Raw genomic sequence first — 23,573 nt, forward strand, 5'->3', positions numbered from 1 at the left:
GACAAAAAATAAAATCTTCTATGAACTCGCCATACACCTAACGGAATACCTTGGGGGGTCTTCTTTCTAAAATGGGGTCACTTGTGGGGTTCCTATACTGCCCTGGCATTTTAGGGGCCCTAAACCGAGAGGAGTAGTCTAGAAAACAAATGCCTCAAAATGACCCGTGAATAGGACGTTGGGCCCCTTAGCGCACCTAGGCTGCAAAAAAGTGTCACACATGTGGTACCGCCGTACTCAGGAAAAGTAGTATAATGTGTTTTGGGGTGTATTTTTACACATACCCATGCTGGGTGGGAGAAATTTCTATGTAAATGGTCAATTGTGTGTAAAACAAATCAAACAATTGTCATTTACAGAGATATTTCTCCCACTTAGCATGGGTATGTGTAAAAATACACCCCAAAACACATTATACTACTTCTCCTGAGTACGGCGGTACCACATGTGTGGCACTTTTTTACACCCTAAGTACGCTAAGGGGCCCAAAGTCCAATGAGTACCTTTAGGATTTCACAGGTCATTTTGCGACATTTGGTTTCAAGACTACTCCTCACGGTTTAGGGCCCCTAAAATGCCAGGGCAGTATAGTAACCCCACAAATGACCCCATTCTAGAAAGAAGACACCCAAAGGTATTCCGTTAGGAGTATGGTGAGTTCATAGAAGATTTTATTTTTTGTCAAAAGTTAGCGGAAAATTGATTTTTATTGTTTTTTTCACAAAGTGTCATTTTCCACTAACTTGTGACAAAAAATAAAATCTTCTATGAACTCACCATACTCCTAACGGAATACCTTGGGGTGTCTTCTTTCTAAAATGGGGTCATTTGTGGGGTTCCTATACTGAACTGGCATTTTAGGGGCCCTAAACCGTGAGGAGTAGTCTGGAAATCAAATTTCGCAAAATGACCTGTGAAATCCTAAAGGTACTCATTGGACTTTGGGCCCTTTAGCGCAGTTAGGGTGCAAAAAAGTGCCACACATGTGGTATTGCCATACTCGGGAGAAGTAGTACAATGTGTTTTGGGGTGTATTTTTACACATACCCATGCTGGGTGGGAGAAATACCTCTGTAAATGACAATCTTTTGATTTTTTTACACACAATTGTCCATTTACAGAGTTATTTCTCCCACCCAGCATGGGTATGTGTAAAAATACACCCCAAAACACATTGTACTACTTCTCCCGAGTACGGCGATACCACATGTGTGGCACTTTTTTGCACCCTAACTGCGCTAAAGGGCCCAAAGTCCAATGAGTACCTTTAGGATTTCACAGGTCATTTTGCGGAATTTGATTTCCAGACTACTCCTCACGGTTTAGGGCCCCTAAAATGCCAGGGCAGTATAGGAACCCCACAAATGACCCCATTTTAGAAAGAAGACACCTCAAGGTATTCCGTTAGGAGTATGGTGAGTTCATAGAAGATTTTATTTTTTGTCACAAGTTAGTGGAAAATGACACTTTGTGAAAAAAACAATAAAAATCAATTTTCCGCTAACTTTTGACAAAAAATAAAATCTTCTATGAACTCACCATACTCCTAACGGAATACCTTGGGGTGTCTTCTTTCTAAAATGGGGTCATTTGTGGGGTTCCTATACTGCCCTGGCATTTTAGGGGCCCTAAACCGTGAGGAGTAGTCTGGAAATCAAATTCCGCAAAATGACTTGTGAAATCCTAAAGGTACTCATTGGACTTTGGGCCCTTTAGCGCAGTTAGGGTGCAAAAAAGTGCCACACATGTGGTATCGCCGTACTCGGGAGAAGTAGTACAATGTGTTTTGGGGTGTATTTTTACACATACCCATGCTGGGTGGGAGAAATAACTCTGTAAATGGACAATTGTGTGTAAAAAAAAATGAAAAAATTGTCATTTACAGAGAGATTTCTCCCACCCAGCATGGGTATGTGTAAAAATACACCCCAAAACACATTCTACTACTTCTCTTGAGTACGGCAATACCACATGTGTGGCACTTTTTTGCAGCCTAACTGCGCTAAGGGGCCCAAAGTCCAATGAGCACTTTTAGGCTTTACAGGGGTGCTTACAAATTAGCACCCCCCAAAATGCGAGGACAGTAAACACACCCCACAAATGACCCCATTTTGGAAACTAGACACTTCAAGGTATTCAGAGAGGGGCATGGTGAGTCCGTGGCAGATTTCATTTTTTTTTGTCGCAAGTTAGAAGAAATGGATTCTTTTTTTTTTTCTTTTTTTTGTCACAAAGTGTCATTTTCCGCTTACTTGTGACAAAAAATAATATCTTCTATGAACTCACTATGCCTCTCAGTGAATACTTTGGGATGTCTTCTTTCCAAAATGGGGTCATTTGGGGGGTATTTATACTATCCTGGAATTCTAGCCCCTCATGAAACATGACAGGGGGTCAGAAAAGTCAGAGATGCTTGAAAATGGGAAAATTCACTTTTTGCACCATAGTTTGTAAACGCTATAACTTTTACCCAAACCAATAAATATACACTGAATGGGTTTTTTTTTATCAAAAACATGTTTGTCCACATTTTTCGCGCTGCATGTATACAGAAATTTTACTTTATTTTAAAATTGTCAGCACAGAAAGTTAAAAAAATCATTTTTTTGCCAAAATTCATGTCTTTTTTGATGAATATAATAAAAAGTAAAAATCGCAGGAGCAATCAAATAGCACCAAAAGAAAGCTTTATTAGTGACAAGAAAAGGAGCTAAAATTCATTTAGGTGGTAGGTTGTATGAGCGAGCAATAAACCGTGAAAGCTGCAGTGGTCTGAGTGGAAAAAAAGTGCCTGGTCCTTAAGGGTTAGAAAGACTGTAGTCCTCAAGTGGTTAATTAAATAACTTTCATAACCTCTCTGTAAACAGCCCTTGTACTTTGTACATTAATAATTTATTGGTTTTGTAAATTAAGCTCTAGAGAGCTGAAACATATTGACTACCTATCGACAAACGTTTGGCGTTAGGAAAGAGGAGTCTACGATCGAAGGCTTAGTACCTTTTAATTACTTCTGAAAGGGATTCCTATGGCGCCAGACACCTGATATCCAGTATGGAAAAACTCCCAGTAGGCAATGTCACCCAGTGTCGGTTTTAGGATTTATGGTACCCTGGGCAGACCTAAATATGGACCCTCTTACCTTTTTAATACTGTTCTTTACAGTAAAATGCTCCACCAGCATACTGTTATTCTCTCTTCCATGTTCCTCATAAGACACACATCAACAGGATAAGATGGGCATGAGAGAAAAAAGGATTGGAGAAGACACCATTGCACCTAGTGGCTATAACCATTACCTCCCTGCTGGCCATTACATTGGATTGGGGCTGTTATTAATGGCTGAGGGAGGGGCCAACCTGAAACCCTTTAGAACACTTGTCAAACTCCAGGCCTGGAGGGCCAGATCCATGCCAGTGTTTAGGATGGACTGAGAAAGAAAGGACTGTGTTCTACCCGATGGACCACACCTTTCCTGATTCAGACCCATTAATTCATTTGAGCTGTATCAAAAATGTGTGAGGATCTCGGCCCTCGTAGGACCGGTTTGACATACCTGCTCTAGAACCCCTGATGTGAGGATCTCTATGAAGCTTAGGGATCCATGGGCAACTAACCAGTTTACTTCTATGAAAACACCAGTCCTGTGTCTCAAGACAAAGGTCCTTTTATCTTCATTATTTTTTGCTCTTAATCACCTAGTACTCTTTATGCTTCAGAAAACAAACGTCTGTCTTTTATAAAAAATATATATACTTGCCATTAGGCTGACATACAAATCTCCACTGAACTAAACGAAAGCTGTGTTGGCAAGTAAAAGCTAATAGCTGGGAATCAGTTGCTAATTGATCAGCACTGACTTCAGTTTTGTTCCTGAGAGAGGTTCACCAACTGTCACAGATGTGATGCAGAACTTAAAGGGAACCTAAACTTAGAAGCATGTGGATTTTTCCTTTTAAAATAATACCAGTTACCTGACTCTACTGCTGACCCTGTGTCTCTATTACTGGTACTTTTAGCCACAGCCCCTCAACAAGCATGCAGATCAGGTGCTCTGACTGAAGCCAGACTGAATTAGCTGCATGCTTGTTTTAGGGTTGTGATTCAGCCACTACTGCAGCCAAAGAGATCAGCAGGACTGACAAGCAACTGGTATTGTTTAAAAGGAAACATCCATATCCCTCTCAGTTTAGGTTCCCTTTGTACATAGGACTTTATGGAGAGGAGGTATAGCCAGTCTACCTCCAATGCCCTCCTAAGGAAGAAGATGAAGCCTGAGTTTAGCTGGCAACAGAAAACTTGACTGGCGCAAGGAGAAGCTGTTGGTCACTCAGGTAAAAGTGGGCAGGGAATAGTCTGGCAACCCCTGAAGTTATTGAGCTCTGTTAATCTTGACTGGTTATTTGGGTTTTAGAGGTATTATTGGTAGAGCAGGGGGAGTTTATTATCCCTTTACTATGACTCTGAATCCTGTAAACAATGTAACTTTTAATAGAATAGATATTTTGGTAAATGTGGATCTTTCTTCATGTAGTGGAATAGGCATGGTTTGTAGTTTGCATTTTAAAGAGGAACTCCAGTGAAAATAATGTAATAAAAAAGGGCTTCATCTGACTTATATAGTTACTACAGAGCTGCTCAGATTGCCCAGCTGGCCCAATTACATTCTATGCACAATAGGCCCCTTTGGGCGGACATTGAAGAAGACCTTATAGCCCCAATTACCTTGGCGGCTCTCCAATGGTCTCCACAGCTTTCTTTGGCAAAATACAAAAAAAAATCCCCCCTAACAGCTCACTCACTTTCTATCTGGCATAGACTAAGATACACCAAAAAACTACAATCCGATTTGCCACTCCAGCTTCCTATTTTTGGAAATCCGCAATTCCCACCAGGTTGGGAACCTCTCCTCTTTCGGTGGTGGACTTCCCATAACTTCCTTAACCTAGCTAACTTTTTAGTTAATGACCAACTTCCCAATTGGAATAGCTTTTGCTCCCATACTGCATTCCCACCCAGGGAATATTTTAGAGCGGTACAGATATACCATTTCTTGAAAACTTTAACACAATCAGCCCATATCTCCACGACTCGCACCACTTATGAACACTGGTGTGCTCAGAGACCTCTGGAGGGAGGATTAATATCCTATTTATACTCTATAATTTCACAGCCTCTAGAAGCTAGTAAAACTGCCACAATGATAGCCTGGGAGGAAGACTTGGGCCAGACTCTCTCCATTAAACAATGGTCCAGATGTCTTTCGTTAGCAAAAGGAAGCAATTACTACTCACACATAGAAACTAATTATAAAATTTTACACCGTACATATATTACTCCCCAGAGACTACATAACATATCCACTAACAACTCCCCTCTATGTTTCAGGGGATGTGGCCAGCTGGGTGACCTCGCCCACATATGGTGGTTCTGTCCCACAGCAAAAAAATATTGGGCCCAAGTGGCCTCTGCAATAAGTACTGCCCTAGAGGTCCCGCTGTCTCCTGATCCCTTCCAGCTTCTTCTGGGCCACAAACCCCAGAAGTGGAAATATCCACATCACAGGCTAGCTCAACATGTGGCTAAAGCAGCCCGTCTCCATCTTGCCCGCCAGTGGCTGAAGCCCACCCTCTCATTTGACTTAGCAGATGCCATCATTATGGAAATACTTATTTCAGAGAGATTATTAGCAATAATTAATGATGCAACTTTGCCTTTCACCCGAACCTGGCAACCTTGGCTTTCAGCCTCGGCCTCACTGGGTCTTCGGTCCTGTGCTCTCTCCTTCTAGGGGCGACGCCCCCCCGCTGGCTGTACCTAGCTAAAATGTTAAAATGACCTGCATGTTTTGTTTTCTGTTCTTATATGTTGTACATATGTTATTGTAACTAAAAACGTAATGCCCTTTGATAAGGGAATACTGAATTGCTGTAAGACTTATCTGAATTTTTCTCAATAAAATATTTTGGTACTAAAAAAGGGCTTCATTTTTACAATAATTATGTATAAATGATTTAGTCAGTGTTTGCCCACTGTAAAATCTTTTAAATCCCCGATTTACATTCTGACATTTATAACATGGTGACATGTTTACTGTTGGCAGGTAATGTAGCTGCTGCATGCTTTTTTGGCAGCTGGAAACAGCTGTAAACAGCTATTTCCCACAATGCAACAACAAGGACAGGAAACTGCCAGGAGTACCACGGTCCTCGGAGTTTCTTGCGGGAGGGGTTTCACCACAATATCAGCCATACAGAGCCCCCTGATGGTCTGTTTGTGAAAAGGAAAAGATTTCTCATGTAAGAAGGGGTATCGGCTACTGATTGGGATAAAGTTCAATTCTTGGTCAGAGTTACTCTTAAAGTGCTGTGTTGGTTCTATTTATTTGTGCCTCCACCCTCATGTGGTTTAGTTGTTAGAAATCTCTTGAAATTACCTACCTTTATGAATTGTAGACTTATCTAAATATTTAATAAAATAAAAAGCTCATCTAATGCTCCCAAATGACATGAGGGTTTTTTTTTTTTGTTTTTGTTTTTTAGCATTGGGCATTTTCTCTATAATTCATCGATTTACTATGATAAATTATAACAGAGTAACCAAGCAGCTCAGGGTGACCCAAACTACTAGGAATGCATAGGGGGATAAAAGGGACCAAAAAGCCCTCCTACTAAAAAAAAAAAACAAAAAAAAAACAAAGCTTGGTGTATTTGCATTCTTAAAACAGAAGGAAATCTGCAATAATTCAGCTATAAGTGAACACCTGTGGTTACCCACAATGCACTATTTCTGAATATGCAAATTATCCCTTTTCGCCCTTGGTAAGCCAAGCCAGCATCCAGAACCGCTGGTGTATAGCAAGCCTATAGCTTTAAATTTTACACAGCCATATCAAACCCACATTATAAATTATCTCATGGTCTGTATTCATGCCTTTTAAACCTGGTACACACCATGCAATTTCCCCGTCACATAGACGGGGTGATTCGATTTATTTCTGTCAGGTACGATCTGATCTCCATTTAATTTTCCAATCCCTTCTATACAAAATTGATAAGAAAATGATTGGAAATAATCGATTTTACCTGCCTATCTGATGGGAAATGGCATGGTGTGTACCAGGCATTAGCAGTTCCATCTCCTCCTGTGTTTCTGTTGTTTTCTTTGAGTTAACATTAAGCAGATCTTATTTTTAAAATAACATGTCCTGAATTAACAATGTTTATACGAAGAGTGCCTGTTGCAAAGCTGGCTGGCATTATCTGATATCCATCCGTGAATGTATCTTTGTGAGCTCATGAATGCCAGACTGTTTAGAGCGTGTTTTGCATATCGTGGTGTAAGCCATCTTTCAGTTACCTTTGGAGCATTGGGCACGTGCTTCCTTTGGCCTCTGGTCCTCCACTGCTAGCTTTAAAGTCTTCTAAATATTGTCACTTCTCCTACTAATTAGTAGCATTTCTGGCAAATCACATCTTCATTACTAAAGAGTTTCCAATGTGAAATTTTGGACTTCTGAATCTGGCCAATATCTGGGTGCTTACAAGTTTCCATCTGTGTGTGCTGTGTTCCTATTTAATGCACCTTGCTTTTGATAGATATAGAGTTATATACATTTTTTTTAGCTCAAAGGATTTATAAAGAATACAGACTATACACTGAGGCAGGGAACACACTTATCTTTCACTTTTCTGTGCGCCTTTTTCTGCACACCAAGTGTGTTTCTATGCAGGAAAACATGCAGGTTTTTTCACAGCAGCTGATGTAATTGATAGAGAAAACTGACAAAATGTGCAGAATTATGATGCAGAATGTCAGGTTGTTTTTTCCTGCGTGCGAAAAACATTAAGTGTGAACTAGCCCATTGATTAACTTGAGCTCTGTTTTTCTGTGCAGAAAAGGCGCACGAAAACAGTCAAGTGTGTCCCCTGCCTGAAGAAAGTTTCGGACTAGAATAATAGAATGTAAACAATTTCTTACAGCAGACTATTGTATTTCAGTCTATTAACATGGAAAAAAATACTTTATTTGCTTGATCGAAAACTTAAAGTACACCTGAAGTGAGAGGGATATGGATGCTGCCATATTGTTTTCCTTTTAATCAATACTTCCGGTAGTTGCCAGGCTGTCCTTCTAATCACTTTAGCAACAGTAGTGGCTGGATCCTACATCTGAAACAAGCATGTGGCTAATCCAGTCAGACAACAGTCTGAAATGCCTATTGGCATGCTTTTCCCGGGTCTATGGCTTAAAGTATTAAAGGCAGAGGATCAGCAGGCCAGCCAGGCAATTTGCAATGTCTAACAGGAAATAAATGTCATTCTCCATATCCCTCTCAGTTCAGGTGTACTTTAAATTGCAGTTTGAAACATGTAGTGGTCAGATTAGGTATGTTGACAGGTCAGCTTAGGGTGCTAAGCTTCGTACACACGTATAAGGACTATCTCTTACAGGGGTCACTTATTGCTACTCGTGCAACATTTTCGAGCCAAGTGCTGAACAGATGCGTTGCTAGCATGCAGCAAAGCCTTCTTTTTCTACAGATGAGTGACATTATGACTTAGAACTGAGCAGGAGGGGGTAAGGAAGAAGGCGAACAATAACCTCGGCTAGCGCTGAAATGAGACGATCTTGCAGGCCGCCAGATTTGTTATTGACCCTTCAGGGCCACTCTACACAAACTGAGAACCATTTAGCATGTGTGTTAGAAGCCTTAAAGGGAAGGTCCGAGGGGGGCAAAAAAAAGTTCTACTTTGGCAGCTGATATTTTCCTTGCCACAGCTCTGGTGTCCCGTGGTTCCCTCCGTTGCAGATGCTGACCAATCCAGGTCGCAGCTGTGCTCCAGTGGCCAGGAGCATTCTGTGCAGGAGCAGTAGTTCTGCGCCTGCACAGAATGCTCCAGGCCACGCGTTCAAGAGCAACGTAGAAGATGCCACCCTGGCGAGGTCAGCTTGTGCAATGGAGTGGAGCCCAAGACACCAGAGCTGCGGTGAGGGACATTTCTGCTGCCAGGAGGTGGAGGAAGCCCCGCGTAAGTAGTACTTTTTTTTTTCCCTCGGATGTGTCCTTTAACTACCTAACGACCGCGTCAAGCCGGGTGGGGTTTTGCAGAAGATCGGCGTGCGCATCTCCGCTTGAATGACGGCGCTCACCTCTGCCATCAGTTTCCCAGCAGCGATTAGGAGAATGTTAGATGGTGAAACCGCTGTCTATTTACAGTGTACGGCGCTGCGATCTTTGGCTGCCCTGTACTGGGGACAGCCGTGTGACACGGCTGTCCCCCTGGGAGGCACAGACAGTGATCGGCTCTCATAGGCTGATGTCTATGAGAGCCAATTGCTGGGATTGGCTGGCGGGGGGAGGTAGGAGTTAAAAAAAAAATAAATAAATAAAATGTATTTTAAAACAATATTTGTAAAAAAAATAAAAATAAACAAACACCCAGCAGCGATAAGAGCCCACCAACAAAGTTCTGCTGGTGGGCAGAAAAGGGGGGGCGGGATCACTTGTGTGCTGAGTTGTACGGCTCCGCAGCGAGCCCTTAAAGCTGCAGTGGCCTAAATTGTAAAAAAATAGCCTGGTCACTAGGGAAGAGAGTAGTTGGCTACAAAGGAGGTGACGTGGACGGCGTTGGCCACGCCCTGAGGAAGCGCCTGATGACGCAAAATGTGTAGGTGAGAGGGGCCACCAAGTTCCGTGCATGTGAGCACGTGACCCGCCGGGCCGTCCACACGTCCATTCACTCACTGGCGTGGTATAGCTGCAACTGGCAGATGCCCCGCGATCTATGGTGCACAACTCGGAGCCCGGAAGCGTACAGGCAACACGACTAAGGGACTTGGAGAAGAACAGTGATCTTGCTGCTATGACACCATAGGGGCAAATGATAAAGCGCATAACTACGATGTCTTGATGCGTCTCTGCCACACACGCAAGTATATGGATATCCTATAAACTGTACCTGTTATTTGATGAGCTTTGCGAACGCTCTGCCAACGCTAACCCTGCTTTCGTCCAAATATGCTGACAATTGGGCTGATTATACGGAGGGATCTATGATCTGCTTTGGCGGCCAACTGTGCATGCTTACACATCATTGATATGGACATTGTCCCTGTTAGAGGGAGGCAGCTGCCGGATGATTGCGTTGAATGGATGGCTGCATGAGTTATCAGCAGGTGGTTGCTTGACTGCGGAGACGTTTTGAGTCAGCATGACCGACGTCCCCGTAAGCAAGTTAAGCCATATATAGCGGTTTCTTGTTGGCCCCTTCAATTTTAAGATGATATTTTCTATGCAGAAATATCTTTTAGATGCCTTGTGTTGTTTAGGCTCTCAGATATGTACTATCACGGAGTTGTGTATACATGTGCAATAAAATCCTTTAGATTGTAAGCTCGCACCATTCATTTTTATATTTGATAACTAGGGGGTAGTAAGCGTATGGTCCTCAAGGGCTGTGGAGTCGGTACAAAAATTATCCAACTCTCACTCCTCAGTTTTTTAAACCACTGACTCCATGTACCCAAAATGGCTCAGACCCCTCGATTCCGACTCCTTAGTCTATTACTTACCAGAACTAAGGATTTGGTACAGAAATCATCCGACTCCCGACTCCTCAGTTTGTGAACCCACCGACTCCAACTCTGACTCCAGGTACCCAAAATTGCTCCAACTCATCGACTCCAACTCAGACTCCACAGCCCTGCTTTAAGATGGCCATTAAGGCCCCGTTTCCACTATCGCGGTTTCCGCCGCGATTCCGCAGAGTTTCCCCGCACATGAATCGCACGGGGAAACTCTGCCATAGGGGATAACTGCTCCCGCAAGCGATTCGGCCGAAACTCCCCGCAGAATTCGCGGCGGAGGCTGCGAATCCCATAGCCGTGCATGGCACGGCTCATGGGATTCGCCTGCGATCCCGCCCACTTGCTCAATGCCGGCGTGCGTCTGCGAGACGCACGCCGCACTAGTGGAAACGAGCCCTAATGGTCCAATTTCTAGTGAAAAATCAGATTGGTTGTAAATAATCTCCATTTATGGGCACAATACATTACGAATGATTCGAAAACAGTTGGTCTATCTAGTGAACACTGTATTAAAATATTTCACTTCCGATCAGAATTGCAGTATCTGATCGTGCAAACAGTTTTTCGCTAGAAATTGGATCGTTAGTGACCACCAATTACACTCAACCCTTTGGAATGTGGAACTCTGGCTTTTAAAAGCATCTGTGACCACACTGCTAGTACCAAATATTGAATTTTTAAAGAAAAAAATCCAGCTTTTGGTACCGTTCATGAACAGAACTTTTTAATTTTAGTAAGAAAGAACCAGTTTTTCAGTATCCTCCTTATATACTGTAGTTCGCTATAAAAAAAACAATACGTTTTGTTTCCTCTTGATAAACTTTATCATTGTGTGTCTTCCTTGCACAGAAAATTCCTAATGCAAGAGAAAAATGTATTTTCTTTTCCGTTTTTACCTAGAAACAAATTGTACTCTTCACATGCTGCATAAATAAATTGGATCTGATTAAGTAGAAAATGAAGTTGGGAAACGTGCAGACAGACCTCTATCCATCAAGTTCGTTATGAACTTTTCACAAGTCCCGCTAGCAGGTCTTGTTTGTTTAGATTTTATCACAGGTGTCATATTGCAGAAACCACAGCCAGCTGCAAAATATGTACTCTGATGCAAGCCAAAATAAATAATGACATATTCTCTTGATCGAGGGCATAATATTAAAGCTGAACTGTAGTCTGGCATAGCATACAATTAAAAACCTGTCTCCCAACTCCTCTTTGCCAGTTAAGTTAACCCACTGGCCTTTGAGCCATAGTAATATCATATACATGAAAATCAGAGTTACAGATTTCCCAGCAAGCTCGTGGTGAACTGGAATTTTTGCAAATACCTTCTGTTTTATGAAGGAAAACTTCTGTTTTATATGAAAATCCTAGTTCACCCCCTGGTCACAGCAGCTAGTATGAGACCAACCGACTTGCCCACTAATGTAACCTGCAGTTCAGTCATAAATCTTGGCAATCAATGTAACTAGCACACCAAAGCTAAAGCTGTGTCCACATGCTGGATAAAACTCAGTAAAGCCGCCTCTGCCGAGAACCTAGTGTGTGTACAGTGGCCCCCAATGCCCCCCAACACTTCGGCTAGCAATCAGTCCAGCTGATCAACATGACAGAGTGCTGGCCGACAGCATTGTTCTCCTCACTCACCCTGCCCACCGCATGAAGTCACTCGCGCGCTTCTCTTTCGGCCCACCACATAGCAACAATGCTGTGCTAGCCTGGAGGTTAGCAATGTCTTTACAGCCTCAGCTCTGCAGCGTTGCCTACGGAATAGACTTGAGACATTCTTAATAGAAGCAGTATATCCCCATTCATGATCCACAGTACTAACAGTGCAAGCGCAGAATTCTCCTGGCTATGGGAGCACGATGGGGGCATGCTGGTGGCCCAGGCCATGCATACCCAAGTGGATTGTGACCGGGGACTACTGAGGAATGTACCAGACTGGCCAGTGGAGGAACGGAACTGCCCAGCAGGACTGTGAGGGAACCCATGTCTTGTGTGAAAGTTGAAAAGAAGGCGAAGCTCCAGCACGGTTTCAGAAAGGAAAAAATCTGTCAGATTATCTGTTTGGCTTGCACATGGCAGAGCTAGGCTGATTTCTGATAGATTTCACCAAACCTATTAGAAATCAGTCTATGGGTGTATCTGGGCAGACCTCAAATCCCAATCTGATCAGATTTCGATCGGAGAGATATCTGTCTCATGATCGATCAGCCCATACATTGCCTGATGCATAGCTACCAAAATTGTTCTTGTACTATAGCAGCCATTATGTATGGACAACATCTGAGCAATGGCGTCAACCCACATAAACTCTAGCAAACAATAAGTTCATTTGTAGGCAGTACTGTTGGGTAGAAGAGTTAGTCCCAGGAGGAAATTGTGTTATTAAAGTTATTCACACATTAGATGTAAAGTTCTTTAGCAAACTGTCCACCGCCAGTAGAAACACCAACGCCCCTCTCAGTGAGATCCATTCATTTGGACAATGAGCTGTAAAAAGCTTCACCATTCATCTTCCTCCATAAATGATTCTTACAATATTTTCCGTTACAGCACTGATGCTTGTTGATGTGATGAATGGGGCTTTTATATAAATGATTACTGTTCTGTGTACACAGATTCTGCTTATGGTTGCAAAACCCTTTTCATAAAGCTGCTAAATTAGGTTAGAGAAAATAAGACAAAACACAACCCAAAACAAGTGCCTCTTGTTGGGGAGAATAATGAAGTCATGAAATTGTTTCACTGTGTTGCTGAACAGGCCAATTGTTAAAATATTTCTTAATCACGTTTAGCAAAGTAGCAATCAGCAAACACTTCAGTTCTAAAGCGGAATTGTCAGCCCTAAAATTCAATTCCGTTTACCCACTGCTCTGTATCCATTATGCAGTCTACAACCTGACCCTGCATTGCAAGCATTCCAATATAATCCTAAATGTTTCTGCTGTAATAAATCTTCGCAGTCAGCCTGGCTCTATTTGGTACATTGGCATGGAGAAGAAAGCTTGTTATCTCCCTGACCACATTCCAGCTCCTCATTGATTGGCCAAGGACAGTTCAGTGTGACACAAGGCTGAGAAGGAAGACGCTGCGGAGATACAATCTATGCTGTGCTCACATGTGTTTACAAAGCATGCAATTTCTAGGAGAAAAAAAAGAGTAAAGGGGCCCATACACCTAACGTTTTTCCTACCTATATACAGCAGATTCGATCACTGTGATTGAATCTGCTGTGAAATCGTTGCGCGAACGCTGACAGAACGATTGATTTTCGTCCAAAATCAATCGTTCCGTCGATTCCCATCGATCCATCCGTGCGGAAGATTTTGCTCGATCGCCGGCGGGTCGGGAGTGCATCGATAGCGGCGTTTGAATGCCCGACAACCGACGCTGGCGGCAATACATTACCTGATCTGGCCGGCGCGAGTCCCTGCTCTTCGCTGTCCCTTCTCCGCTCTGGGCTCCAGGGCTGCAGCTTCACTGAACTTCCTGTCCCGGCAGGAAGTTTAAACAGTAGAGCGCCCTCTACTGTTTAAACTTCACCAGACAGAAAGAAGTGAAGCCAGCCGGTCCGGAGCCCAGTGGAGAAGAAGACAGCGGAGACCGGGGACTCGCTGCGGCAAGATCAAGTAATGTATGCATGGGGCGGCGGCAGCTCCACAGATTGTGAACGGTTTCAGGCTGAAATCTATTCACAATCTGTTTGCAGTAAGGCAGCCATACAATCCCTCTCTAATCAGAGAGGGATCTGTTGGTTGATCTGATGGCTAATCGCCCAGTGTATGGCCACCTTTAGGGAGGAAATGACTTCAGGATTGGCTTTAGTCAGAGGCAACTAAGATTGAAAACCGTTTCTCTTTATGTTCTATATAAAATTAATTGAAATCAAAAGTAGAACATGTATCTGTCTATATATGTTTTTTTTCCTAGGATAGTATGGCTGGCCCTACTGCTTTATCAGAGTTCTGAAGAGTTAATTGCAAATGTGCATGCCTAGCAGACGATTTGGAGTAAAAAAATCATCCCCCCCACCCCATTACAGGAAGAAAAATCTGCACAAAAGTAGCCTTAATGGAAACCTGAAGTGAGAGGGATATGGAGGCTGTCCTATTCATTTCATTTTTAAGAAAAACCGGTTGCCTGACTATTCTACTGATAAAATGCCTCTACTACCTTTGGCCATAGACCCTGAACAAGCATGCAGCAGACCAGGTGTTTCTGATTGTTTGTTAAATCTGACCAGATTAGCAGCATGTTTGTTCCTGGTGTGATTCAGACACTATTGCAACCAAATAGATAAACAGTGCTGCCAGCAACTGGTATTATTTAAAAGGAAATAAATATGGCAGTCTACACGAGTACGCAACTTTTTAAAACTATGATCAGACTTCCAAAACATTTCCGATTGGATATCAATCAAAAAATGAACCAAAAGGACACTCACAGAACAATAACCAATATTACATTTGATATTTCCCAGCATGTCCAATCTGTTACCGTTCGAGAAACATCGATTTGGAGCTTGGGATTGATTGCTGGCATTAAATGACATCCAAGGTGAAAATAAACTGATGAGAAAAACAACCTCCGATTGTGTGTCCTCTCATAGGCTGATCCCTGTGAGAGGCGGGGAGCAGTGCCGATTGCCATCCTATGGCTATTTAGGATGGCACAGGAGGGAGGGAGGGGGAGGTAACAAAAAGCCTCCCTTTTGTTGTTAATAAAAAAATTAAAAAATCTCTGATCGCAGCAGCGATCAGAGACCTCCGACAGAGTGTCCTATTGAGGACACTAAAAGAAGGTAAAAAGAATGTGTGCGGAGTTGCACAGCCCTATGTAATGAAAAATTGCCTGGTCATTAGGGCGGGTGTAAGCTTGAGGTCCTGAAGTAGTTAATGACACCTTCATTGAAATATGTTAGCGTTCCAATCTATGAATTATTGACCATCGACCAGTGTATGGCTACCTTAATTGTCCCTTTCCTGCTCTCAGACACCATTTACTGACATGGAAGTGTTTTGTCGCTGTAATTACTTATCAGTGAGGGTCATGCTATAGTCTGACTCAGTCCGACCTGGACAGTAACTGTCATTTGCATACCTGATGTTTAACTTTTTCAGGCAGAGAAAGGGAAAAAAAGTAACACAGCCTAGTTATTTGTGTGCTTGGCACTGTACATACACCTGTCTATCTCATCATGTCACATGTCACCTCAGTCCTTTTAGTAAGTAGGCTGTTTTATTTTTTTTTGACAGATATATATTCACTTTCTCGATTGGCGATGGCATCTGAAGTGAAAATTGCATGGTGTGTACTAGCATTAAATCCTTTAACTGGACGCAATGGCAGTAGTAAAAAAAAAACAAAAAAAAAACCCCTGGTTAGATTGGTGAGGGGTTTGAATGAAAGTCAGATTATTACTACAGTGTGTATCCCTGATGGAATGCTTCTCTGATGTGACCGAGGACAGGCGGTGGGAGGAAACCATACCACTGCAGTGAAGTGTGTTTGTTTTCTGATTAGTTTCATTTTTAAAGATCACTCAATTAACTCTGCATTTAACAAAATAACCTGCAGTCCCATGACTGTGAACCGAGCACTCCTCTCTCTCTCTCTCTCTCTCTCTCTCTCTCTCTCTCTCTCACTTTCCTCTCCTGTGAAGGAAAGAGGAAAACATACCTTGGCAGTCACTTCCTGCTCCTCCACTTGGTCTTATGGGAGTGCTTGTGACCCAGACAGCCAGGCTTTTAGCAGCACGTGAGGTAAACTGTCTGCGTTGGTAGAAGAGATCAGCACAGACTAAGCTGCAGAGGAGATTTTTTTTCTTATACAGTATTTTGAAAATGTGATCTTTGTGGTGTTATGCAAGGGTAGTGTTCTGGGGGGTGAAGTGTTTGCTATCAGGTATTACACATGACCAAGTAACACTGGCTTGATTATTACACATTATGGCTTATTGCAATCACCATCTGCAATAAGTGAAGTAAGCTGCTTAAGAGCTGAACTCGGTGCTTTTAATGGAGAGCTTACAAATTCGCAGCTGAAAATATAGAAGCTGCCTATGTGTTGGTATAGCTGGAAAGTATAGTGCATATCTTAAAGGACCGCTTCAGGCAGCAATAGAAACACACGTGCAGACATATTTAAAGGAATACAATCGAACTTTAACACATTTCTGTCAGTAGCATACATCAAAATTGCATTAACAGCTAGTGCAAACACAGCATATCTTTTTGCTGTGCAATGTTTCTTTTTCTTTTAATTTGCCTCTTAAACGGACCCCCTGACAAGCTGACGGCGTCAGCTAATGGGGCAGCTCATTATGACAGAGGGGATTCCTTTTTACAGTGCAGTAGTGTATTATACTATTGTCACGTTTCCCCATGCTATTTATTACTATTACTATGTTTCCCCGACACTATTTAGCATGCCAGGCATCTGTCATGTAGCCTGCTATGAGGAGCGAGAGACAAACGCTCTCGCTCCTATTCTGCCCAGCCAATCCCCGCAGAAGGAGACTTCCGTGTGTCGGGCTCGGGCTGCCGCCGCATTAGTTGTTTTGTCATCGCTGCGCATCGGAAGCAGGAGCCGAAGGGAAGGAGCAATGATGCGCCCTCCTCCAGCTCATATGGTTGCCGTTGCGTAGCGATGACAAAACAACTAATGCGGCGGCAGCCCGAGCCCGACACACGGAAGTCTCCTTCTGCGGGGATTGGCTGGGCAGAATAGCAGGCTACATGACAGATGCCTGGCATGCTAAATAGTGTCGGGGAAACATAGTAATAGTAATAAATAGCATGGGGAAACGTGACAATAGTATAATACACTACCGCACTGTAAAAAGGAATCCCCTCTGTCATAATGAGCTGCCCCATTAGCCGACGCCGTCAGCTTGTCAGGGGGTCCGTTTAAAAGGCAAATTAAAAGAAAAAGAAACATTGCACAGCAAAAAGATATGCTGTGTTTGCACTAGCTGTTAATGCAATTTTGATGTATGCTACTGACAGAAATGTGTTAAAGTTCAATAGTATTCCTTTAAGTTTCTATATTACGTTTTGTAATAATCTCAGCGGGTACCTTGAATCAATTTGAAATTTGTGTCACTTGATCATTTGCTTGCGGAACAGAAAACTCTGGCTCCATGGGTGGGCGCTCACACACAGCAGAGGGTATTGGGGACCCTGTGCTGAAATTGCTGAGCTCCGAAGAAGTCCTCAAATAAGGAGTGTATAGGCAGGAACATTTTCATTACTGTAATTTATTGGAATCTGTTAAACCTCCTTCTCATAGATTATTTGAAACTAGCGGTGTTATACTTTTTTATTTTTTTTTCGTCCAAACGAAGTGCAATAACCCATGTCAACCAATTGGGTTTAAAGTTACAGTTTCATAGGAGTGAAAAATCTGATTGCTATAAGTTGATTTGGCAGGGTTCTTTACTTTGACGCCATGTCTTTGCTAGTAGTGCCGTGTGCAGCCCCCTCTCTCTTCCAGGCAACTGTCTCTATCTTTCAAGCTAGGGCCTTGTCATAGTTTTCTAGTTCTGATAGTCTGAGCTCCCATAGTGGAATGCTGGGTGGTTTCTTACTTCCGCCATGTAATGTACAACACCTCAATGCATCACTGAGAGATTCAGTGTGCCATAATGTCTCACCCAAGTACGTTTTCCCACCACATTTCCTCTGCAAGTGTATACCATGCTGTCATCCAGCGTCGTACCCCCTTCATAGCAAAAGAATGTTTGCTAATACCACTCGAACTAGATAGAAATTGAGTTCTCGCTCCCAAGAGTGACATTTGCCAGACAGTGCGAGGAATCTGCTCAACTCATATAAGACTGCCTGTGAAGTGTGGAGGAAAAAGCAGCGCAGTACTGAAATAGCCAGCTATATTCATTTGGGAGGTCTTTAACTAGTTCCAGTGTTTTCTTATTTCTGTCTCTTTAATGAAGAGGGTACAATCAGATTACCTTGCAAATTAGGAACATACTTTCATTTGCGTGATCTATACGTGGTACTGTGTACTATAGTGGACTCGGATACATAATGCAAGATTATTGGTTGTGTAGGTAAGACTTAAAGCAGCGTGAAGAAGTTGGTATTTGAAGACTTGTCTGTATCTGCAAGGTGATGGAGATTCCTGTAACTGTAATATCATGAATTCCTGTGGTTTTCTATTTCAGACATTGTACATGAGAATCTGAAAATGGGATCTGATGGTGAAAGTGACCAAGCCTCTGGAACCTCCTCTGATGAAGTCCAGTCACCAACGGGGGTTTGCCTCAGGAATCGGGTGCACAGGAGGATTTCAATGGAGGTACCTTAGGAAGATTGTTTATGGAAACCGCTTTGTTATACCACTTAAAATGCTAGAAATGCAGAATGCCATTCCATCAGCAGATAACATATTAGTAGTGAACTGCTAAAATGTAAGCTGTTGGCCTCAAGTGTGTTTAAAAATGACTTCTGAGACTCTGTTCCTTAATACAGTGAACTTGAATTATGGAATTTGTTGCAGTTAAACAGATCCTTATCACTACCACTGTTTTCTGTACAAAAAACAATCGCCACCCATTGCTACTCCTGTACTCTGTAAGATATTGATTGTAGATGCAATGAGTAATGGGGGCAGTTTCCCAATGCATTAAAGCAGTGGCCAGCATATATTGCAGTTTACTATATACAATAGAATCTCATTGTAGTAAACTCTGATATAGTAAACCTCTGGAAATAGGAAACTCGGGTCCCAGCAATTACGTCTGCATAAATATTCAATGTGTGACTAATTCTGATATAGTAAAATACTTTTCCTAGTCACTTGGAGTTTACTATAAAGGGGTTCTACTGTACCCTACATCATTAAAAGAGGAAAAATGAGTAATGCAAGTATACTTGATGCCCCTGTTTTATGCACGCATTAATAGAAGTACGCAAACAAAAAAGGCACTTTCCGATAGCAGTCTTTTATTTATTTTTTTCGGTCTTGGTGCTGACAAGAATTCTGAGGGGATACAATTGGCAGCTGTTTCCAATAACTTGACTCTACTGTTCAGTGTTTAACATCTAGCATAGTTGGTTGTGTGAATTCTCCAGCCAAGTTGAGTAATTCTTATGTTTATTGCAGTGTGAAACTGTAAAACATTCAATGGTAGTTTACTACTTTTTTTGGTTCTTGACCCAAGAGCAGAAGCATCAGCTTTCCTTCTTCACGATGGTGTTGACTTGGGTAATGTGCTTGTTTTGAGGAACTGTGTGGCAGATTCTGTACATTATCATACAGTGGGATGCAAACGTTTGGGCAACCTTGTTAATCATCATGATTTTCCTGTATAAATCGTTGGTTGTTACAATAAAAAAGTAAGTTAAATATATCATACATTATTGGAACTAAAATTTCCTTTTTAAGCTCAGTGACCCCTGACCTACATACACAGGTGAATCCAATTGTAAGAGAGTATTCAAGGTGGTCATTTTTAAGTTTCCCTCCTCTTTTTTAATTCTTTCTGAAGAGCAGCAACAAGGGGGTCTCAAAACAACTCTCAAATGACCTGAAGACAAAGATTGTTCACCATCATGGTTTAAGGGAAGGCTACAGAAAGCTGTCTCAGAGATTTCAGCATATTAAAGAAATGGAAGACCACAGGCTCAGTTTAACCTTCCTGGCGGTAACCCCAAACGTAGTTCGGGGTAAGCCGCGCAGGAGGTTTTCTCCGGCCCTGCTGGGCCGATTTTCTTATTTTTTTTTCTGGACGCAGCTAGCACTTTGCTAGCTGCGCCAGCACACTGATCGCCGCCCGCCTGCGCTCGATCGCCGCTATCCGTTGCGGCGTGCGGGCCCCCCCCCAGACCCCGTGCGCTGCCTGGCCAATCAGTGCCAGGCAGCGCCGAGGGGTGGATCGGGACTCCCAATGACGTCACGACGTCGGTGACGTCATCCCGCCCCGTCGCTATGGCGACGGGGGAAGCCCTCCAGGAAATCCCGTTCTTTGAACGGGATTTCCTGATAGGAGATCGCCGAAGGCGATCGAAGAGGGCGGGGGGATGCCGTGGGGATGCCCTGGGCTCGCTACATGATTTAAAAAAAAAAAAAAACTGCCGCGCTCCCTCCTGGTGGATTTTTTCATACCGCCAGGAGGGTTAAGTTAAGGCTCGACGTGGCAGACCAAGAGAAATCTCGGATAAACAGAAGCGACGAATGGTGAGAACAGTCAGTCAACCTACAGACCATCACCAAAGACCTACATCATCTTGCTGCAGATGGAGTCACTGTGCATCGTTCAACCATTCGGCACACTTTACACAAGGAGATGCTGTATGTGAGAGTGATGCAGAGGAAGCCTTTTCTCCGCCCACAGCACAAACAAAGCCGCTTTTGGTACCCAGCTTCATTTTGGAAGGTGCTGTGGACTGATAAACTAAAACTGAGTTATTTGGGCATAACAAGGGGTGTTATGCATGGAAGAAAAACACAGCAATCCAAGAAAAACACCTGCTACCTACAGTAAAATGTGTTGTTTCCATCATGCTGTGGGGCTATGTGGCCAGTGCAGGGACTGGGAATCTTGTCAAAATTGAGGGACGCATGGATTACACTCAGTATCAGCAGATTCTGGAGACCAATGTCCAGGCATCAGTGACAAAACTGAAGCTGCGCCAGGGCTGGATCTTTCAACAAGACAACGACCCTAAACACTGCTCAAAATCCACTAAGGCATTCATGCAGAGTAACAATTGCAACGTTCTGGAATGGCCATCTCAGTCCCCAGACCTGAATATAATTGAAAATCTGTGGTGTGTGAGAGCTGTCCATGCTCGGAAGCCATCAAACCTGAATGAACTAGAGATGTTTTGTAAAGAGGAATGGTCCAAAATACCTTCAAGCAGAATCCAGACTCTCATTGGAACCTACAGGAAGCATTCAGAGGCTGTAATTTCTGCAAAAGGAGGATCTGCTAAATCTTGATTTCATTTCTTTTCTGTGGTGCCCAAATGTATGCACCTGCCTAATTTTGTTTAAACAATTATTGCACACTTTCTGTAAATCCAATAAACTTAATTTCACTTCTCAAATATCACTGTCTCTCCTATATGTTATACCGTATATACTCGCATACAAGCCGAATTTTTGCCCCCCAAAAAGGGGGTCAAAAGTTGGGGGGTCGGCTTGTATGCGAGTCTTTCCTGGTCGGTGCTCCCCGCTCCCCCCACGGCCGCCGCTGCTATTACCTGCTTTAGGCAGCAGCCGCTTCCTAATCCGGGTTCCCCTCTCATGTTGCGTATAAGTGATCACAGCAGCGTGCCTGGCGCTGCTGCTGTGATGATGCAGGGGGCAGGAAAGAGCGCGGCTCCCTGTAGCGGCGATGTGCATCGCCGTTACCAGGGGAACCGCTCTTTCCTGCCCCCTGCATCGTCACAGCAGCAGCGCCGGGCGCGCTGCTGTGATCACTTATACGCAACATGAGAGGGGAACCCGGATTAGAAAGCGGCTGCTGCCTAAAGCAGGTAATAGCAGCGGGGCCGCGGGGGAGTGCTATACTGGCCACTACCTACCTATACTGGGCACTATACTGGCCACTACCTACCTATACTGGGCACTATACTGGCCACTACCTACCTATACTGGGCACTATACTAGCTATACTGGGAACTATATTAGCTATACTGGAGCACTACCTACCAATACTTGGCACTTTACTAGCTATACTGGGCGCTATACTGGGGCACAATACTAGCTATACTGGAGCACTACCTACCAATACTGGGCACTATACTAGCTATACTAAGCACTATACTAGCTATACTGGGGATCTACCTACCAATACTGGGCACTTTACTAGCTATACTGGGCACTATACTAGCTATACTGGACACTACCTACCTATACTGGGCACTATACTGGCTATACTGGGCACTTTACTAGCTATACTGGGCACTTTACTAGCTAAACTGGGCACTATACTGAGGCACTACCTACCCATACTGGGCACTATACTAGCTATACTGGGACACACTGGGGGGGACCCCCGGCTTATATGGGGGTCAATCATTTTTCCCTGTTTTTCAGGTAAAAGTTGGGGGGGTTGACTTATATGCGGGTCGTCTTATATGCGAGTATATACTGTATTTAACTGACATTTTTTTTATCGTAACAACCAACGATTTATACAAGAAAATCATGACGATTAACAAGGTTGCCCAAACTTTCACATCCCACTGTATGTTTCCATACTTGTGAAGCACCATCACACACAAATATCCTGATTTCTTAATGTGATTTACAGTTTACTTTAGTTTTTGTGATCTTGAGACATCTTTCAATAGACACTAACTACCTGGTATGTTCTTGGAAAAAAGGTATGGATTTGAAGAGTGAAAATTATGCATATGTCTGCCAGTTTGATGCCTGGGTTAATGTTGCATTAACAGTAGTGTATAGTTTATTCCGCATTCTTCTTCTGTGTCCTAAGATCAAGCTGGTCATGGCCAATGGTTATGCTGTCTTCTCCCTGTTAACTAGTTTGTCTGGGAAATGTCTCTAGGCTAAAGGGTAGGTTTTGTATGTGTGGCTACTCTGCACTGTTGACAGTTCCATACTGATAAGGTTTGCATGATGCTGATCATTGGATGTTATTTTATTAAATAGAGATCAGAGAACTATGCAGAGTTCTGAAGCACACCAAAAAGGTAGCCAATACTGTACAATCTGTTTGGAGTTTTTTTTTTTTTTTGCCCAGTTAGAAATAAGTTAGAAATTCTATTAGACAAAATGTCTAATTCATCATAAATTGAAGTGGATTTAAACACGTGCAGTCTTTATAATGATCAATATTAAGGTTTAAAATTGATTGAAAGATTATTTAGTCTTTAGTTGATCTGTAAAATAATGGATCATTTTATTGATCGTAATATCAAAATAAAAATTGAGTAATAATTGAAGAGTGTATTGTCAGTTGAGAACCGTGCACAATTTGCAGATATTTC

General features: G+C 42.9%; 1 protein-coding gene across 6 annotated transcripts in view; it reads left to right on the forward strand.

Annotated features, from left to right (window-relative positions):
• CDK17 (cyclin dependent kinase 17) overlaps nt 1–23,573 on the forward strand; it is a 223,351-nt gene that overhangs the window by 139,975 nt on the left and 59,803 nt on the right. For 5 of the 6 annotated variants that reach the window (XM_068276904.1, XM_068276903.1, XM_068276900.1 and 2 more), the window contains one exon: nt 18,776–18,909. In XM_068276904.1, coding sequence (XP_068133005.1) covers nt 18,776–18,909 — 134 coding nt within the window. Of the gene's footprint in view, nt 1–17,250; nt 18,662–18,775; nt 18,910–23,573 lie in introns of those variants that run through there. The other variant, XM_068276905.1, reaches the window with a different exon arrangement.

Source organism: Hyperolius riggenbachi, chromosome 3, assembly GCF_040937935.1.
Source record: "Hyperolius riggenbachi isolate aHypRig1 chromosome 3, aHypRig1.pri, whole genome shotgun sequence".
Classification (NCBI taxonomy): Eukaryota; Metazoa; Chordata; class Amphibia; order Anura; family Hyperoliidae; genus Hyperolius; species Hyperolius riggenbachi.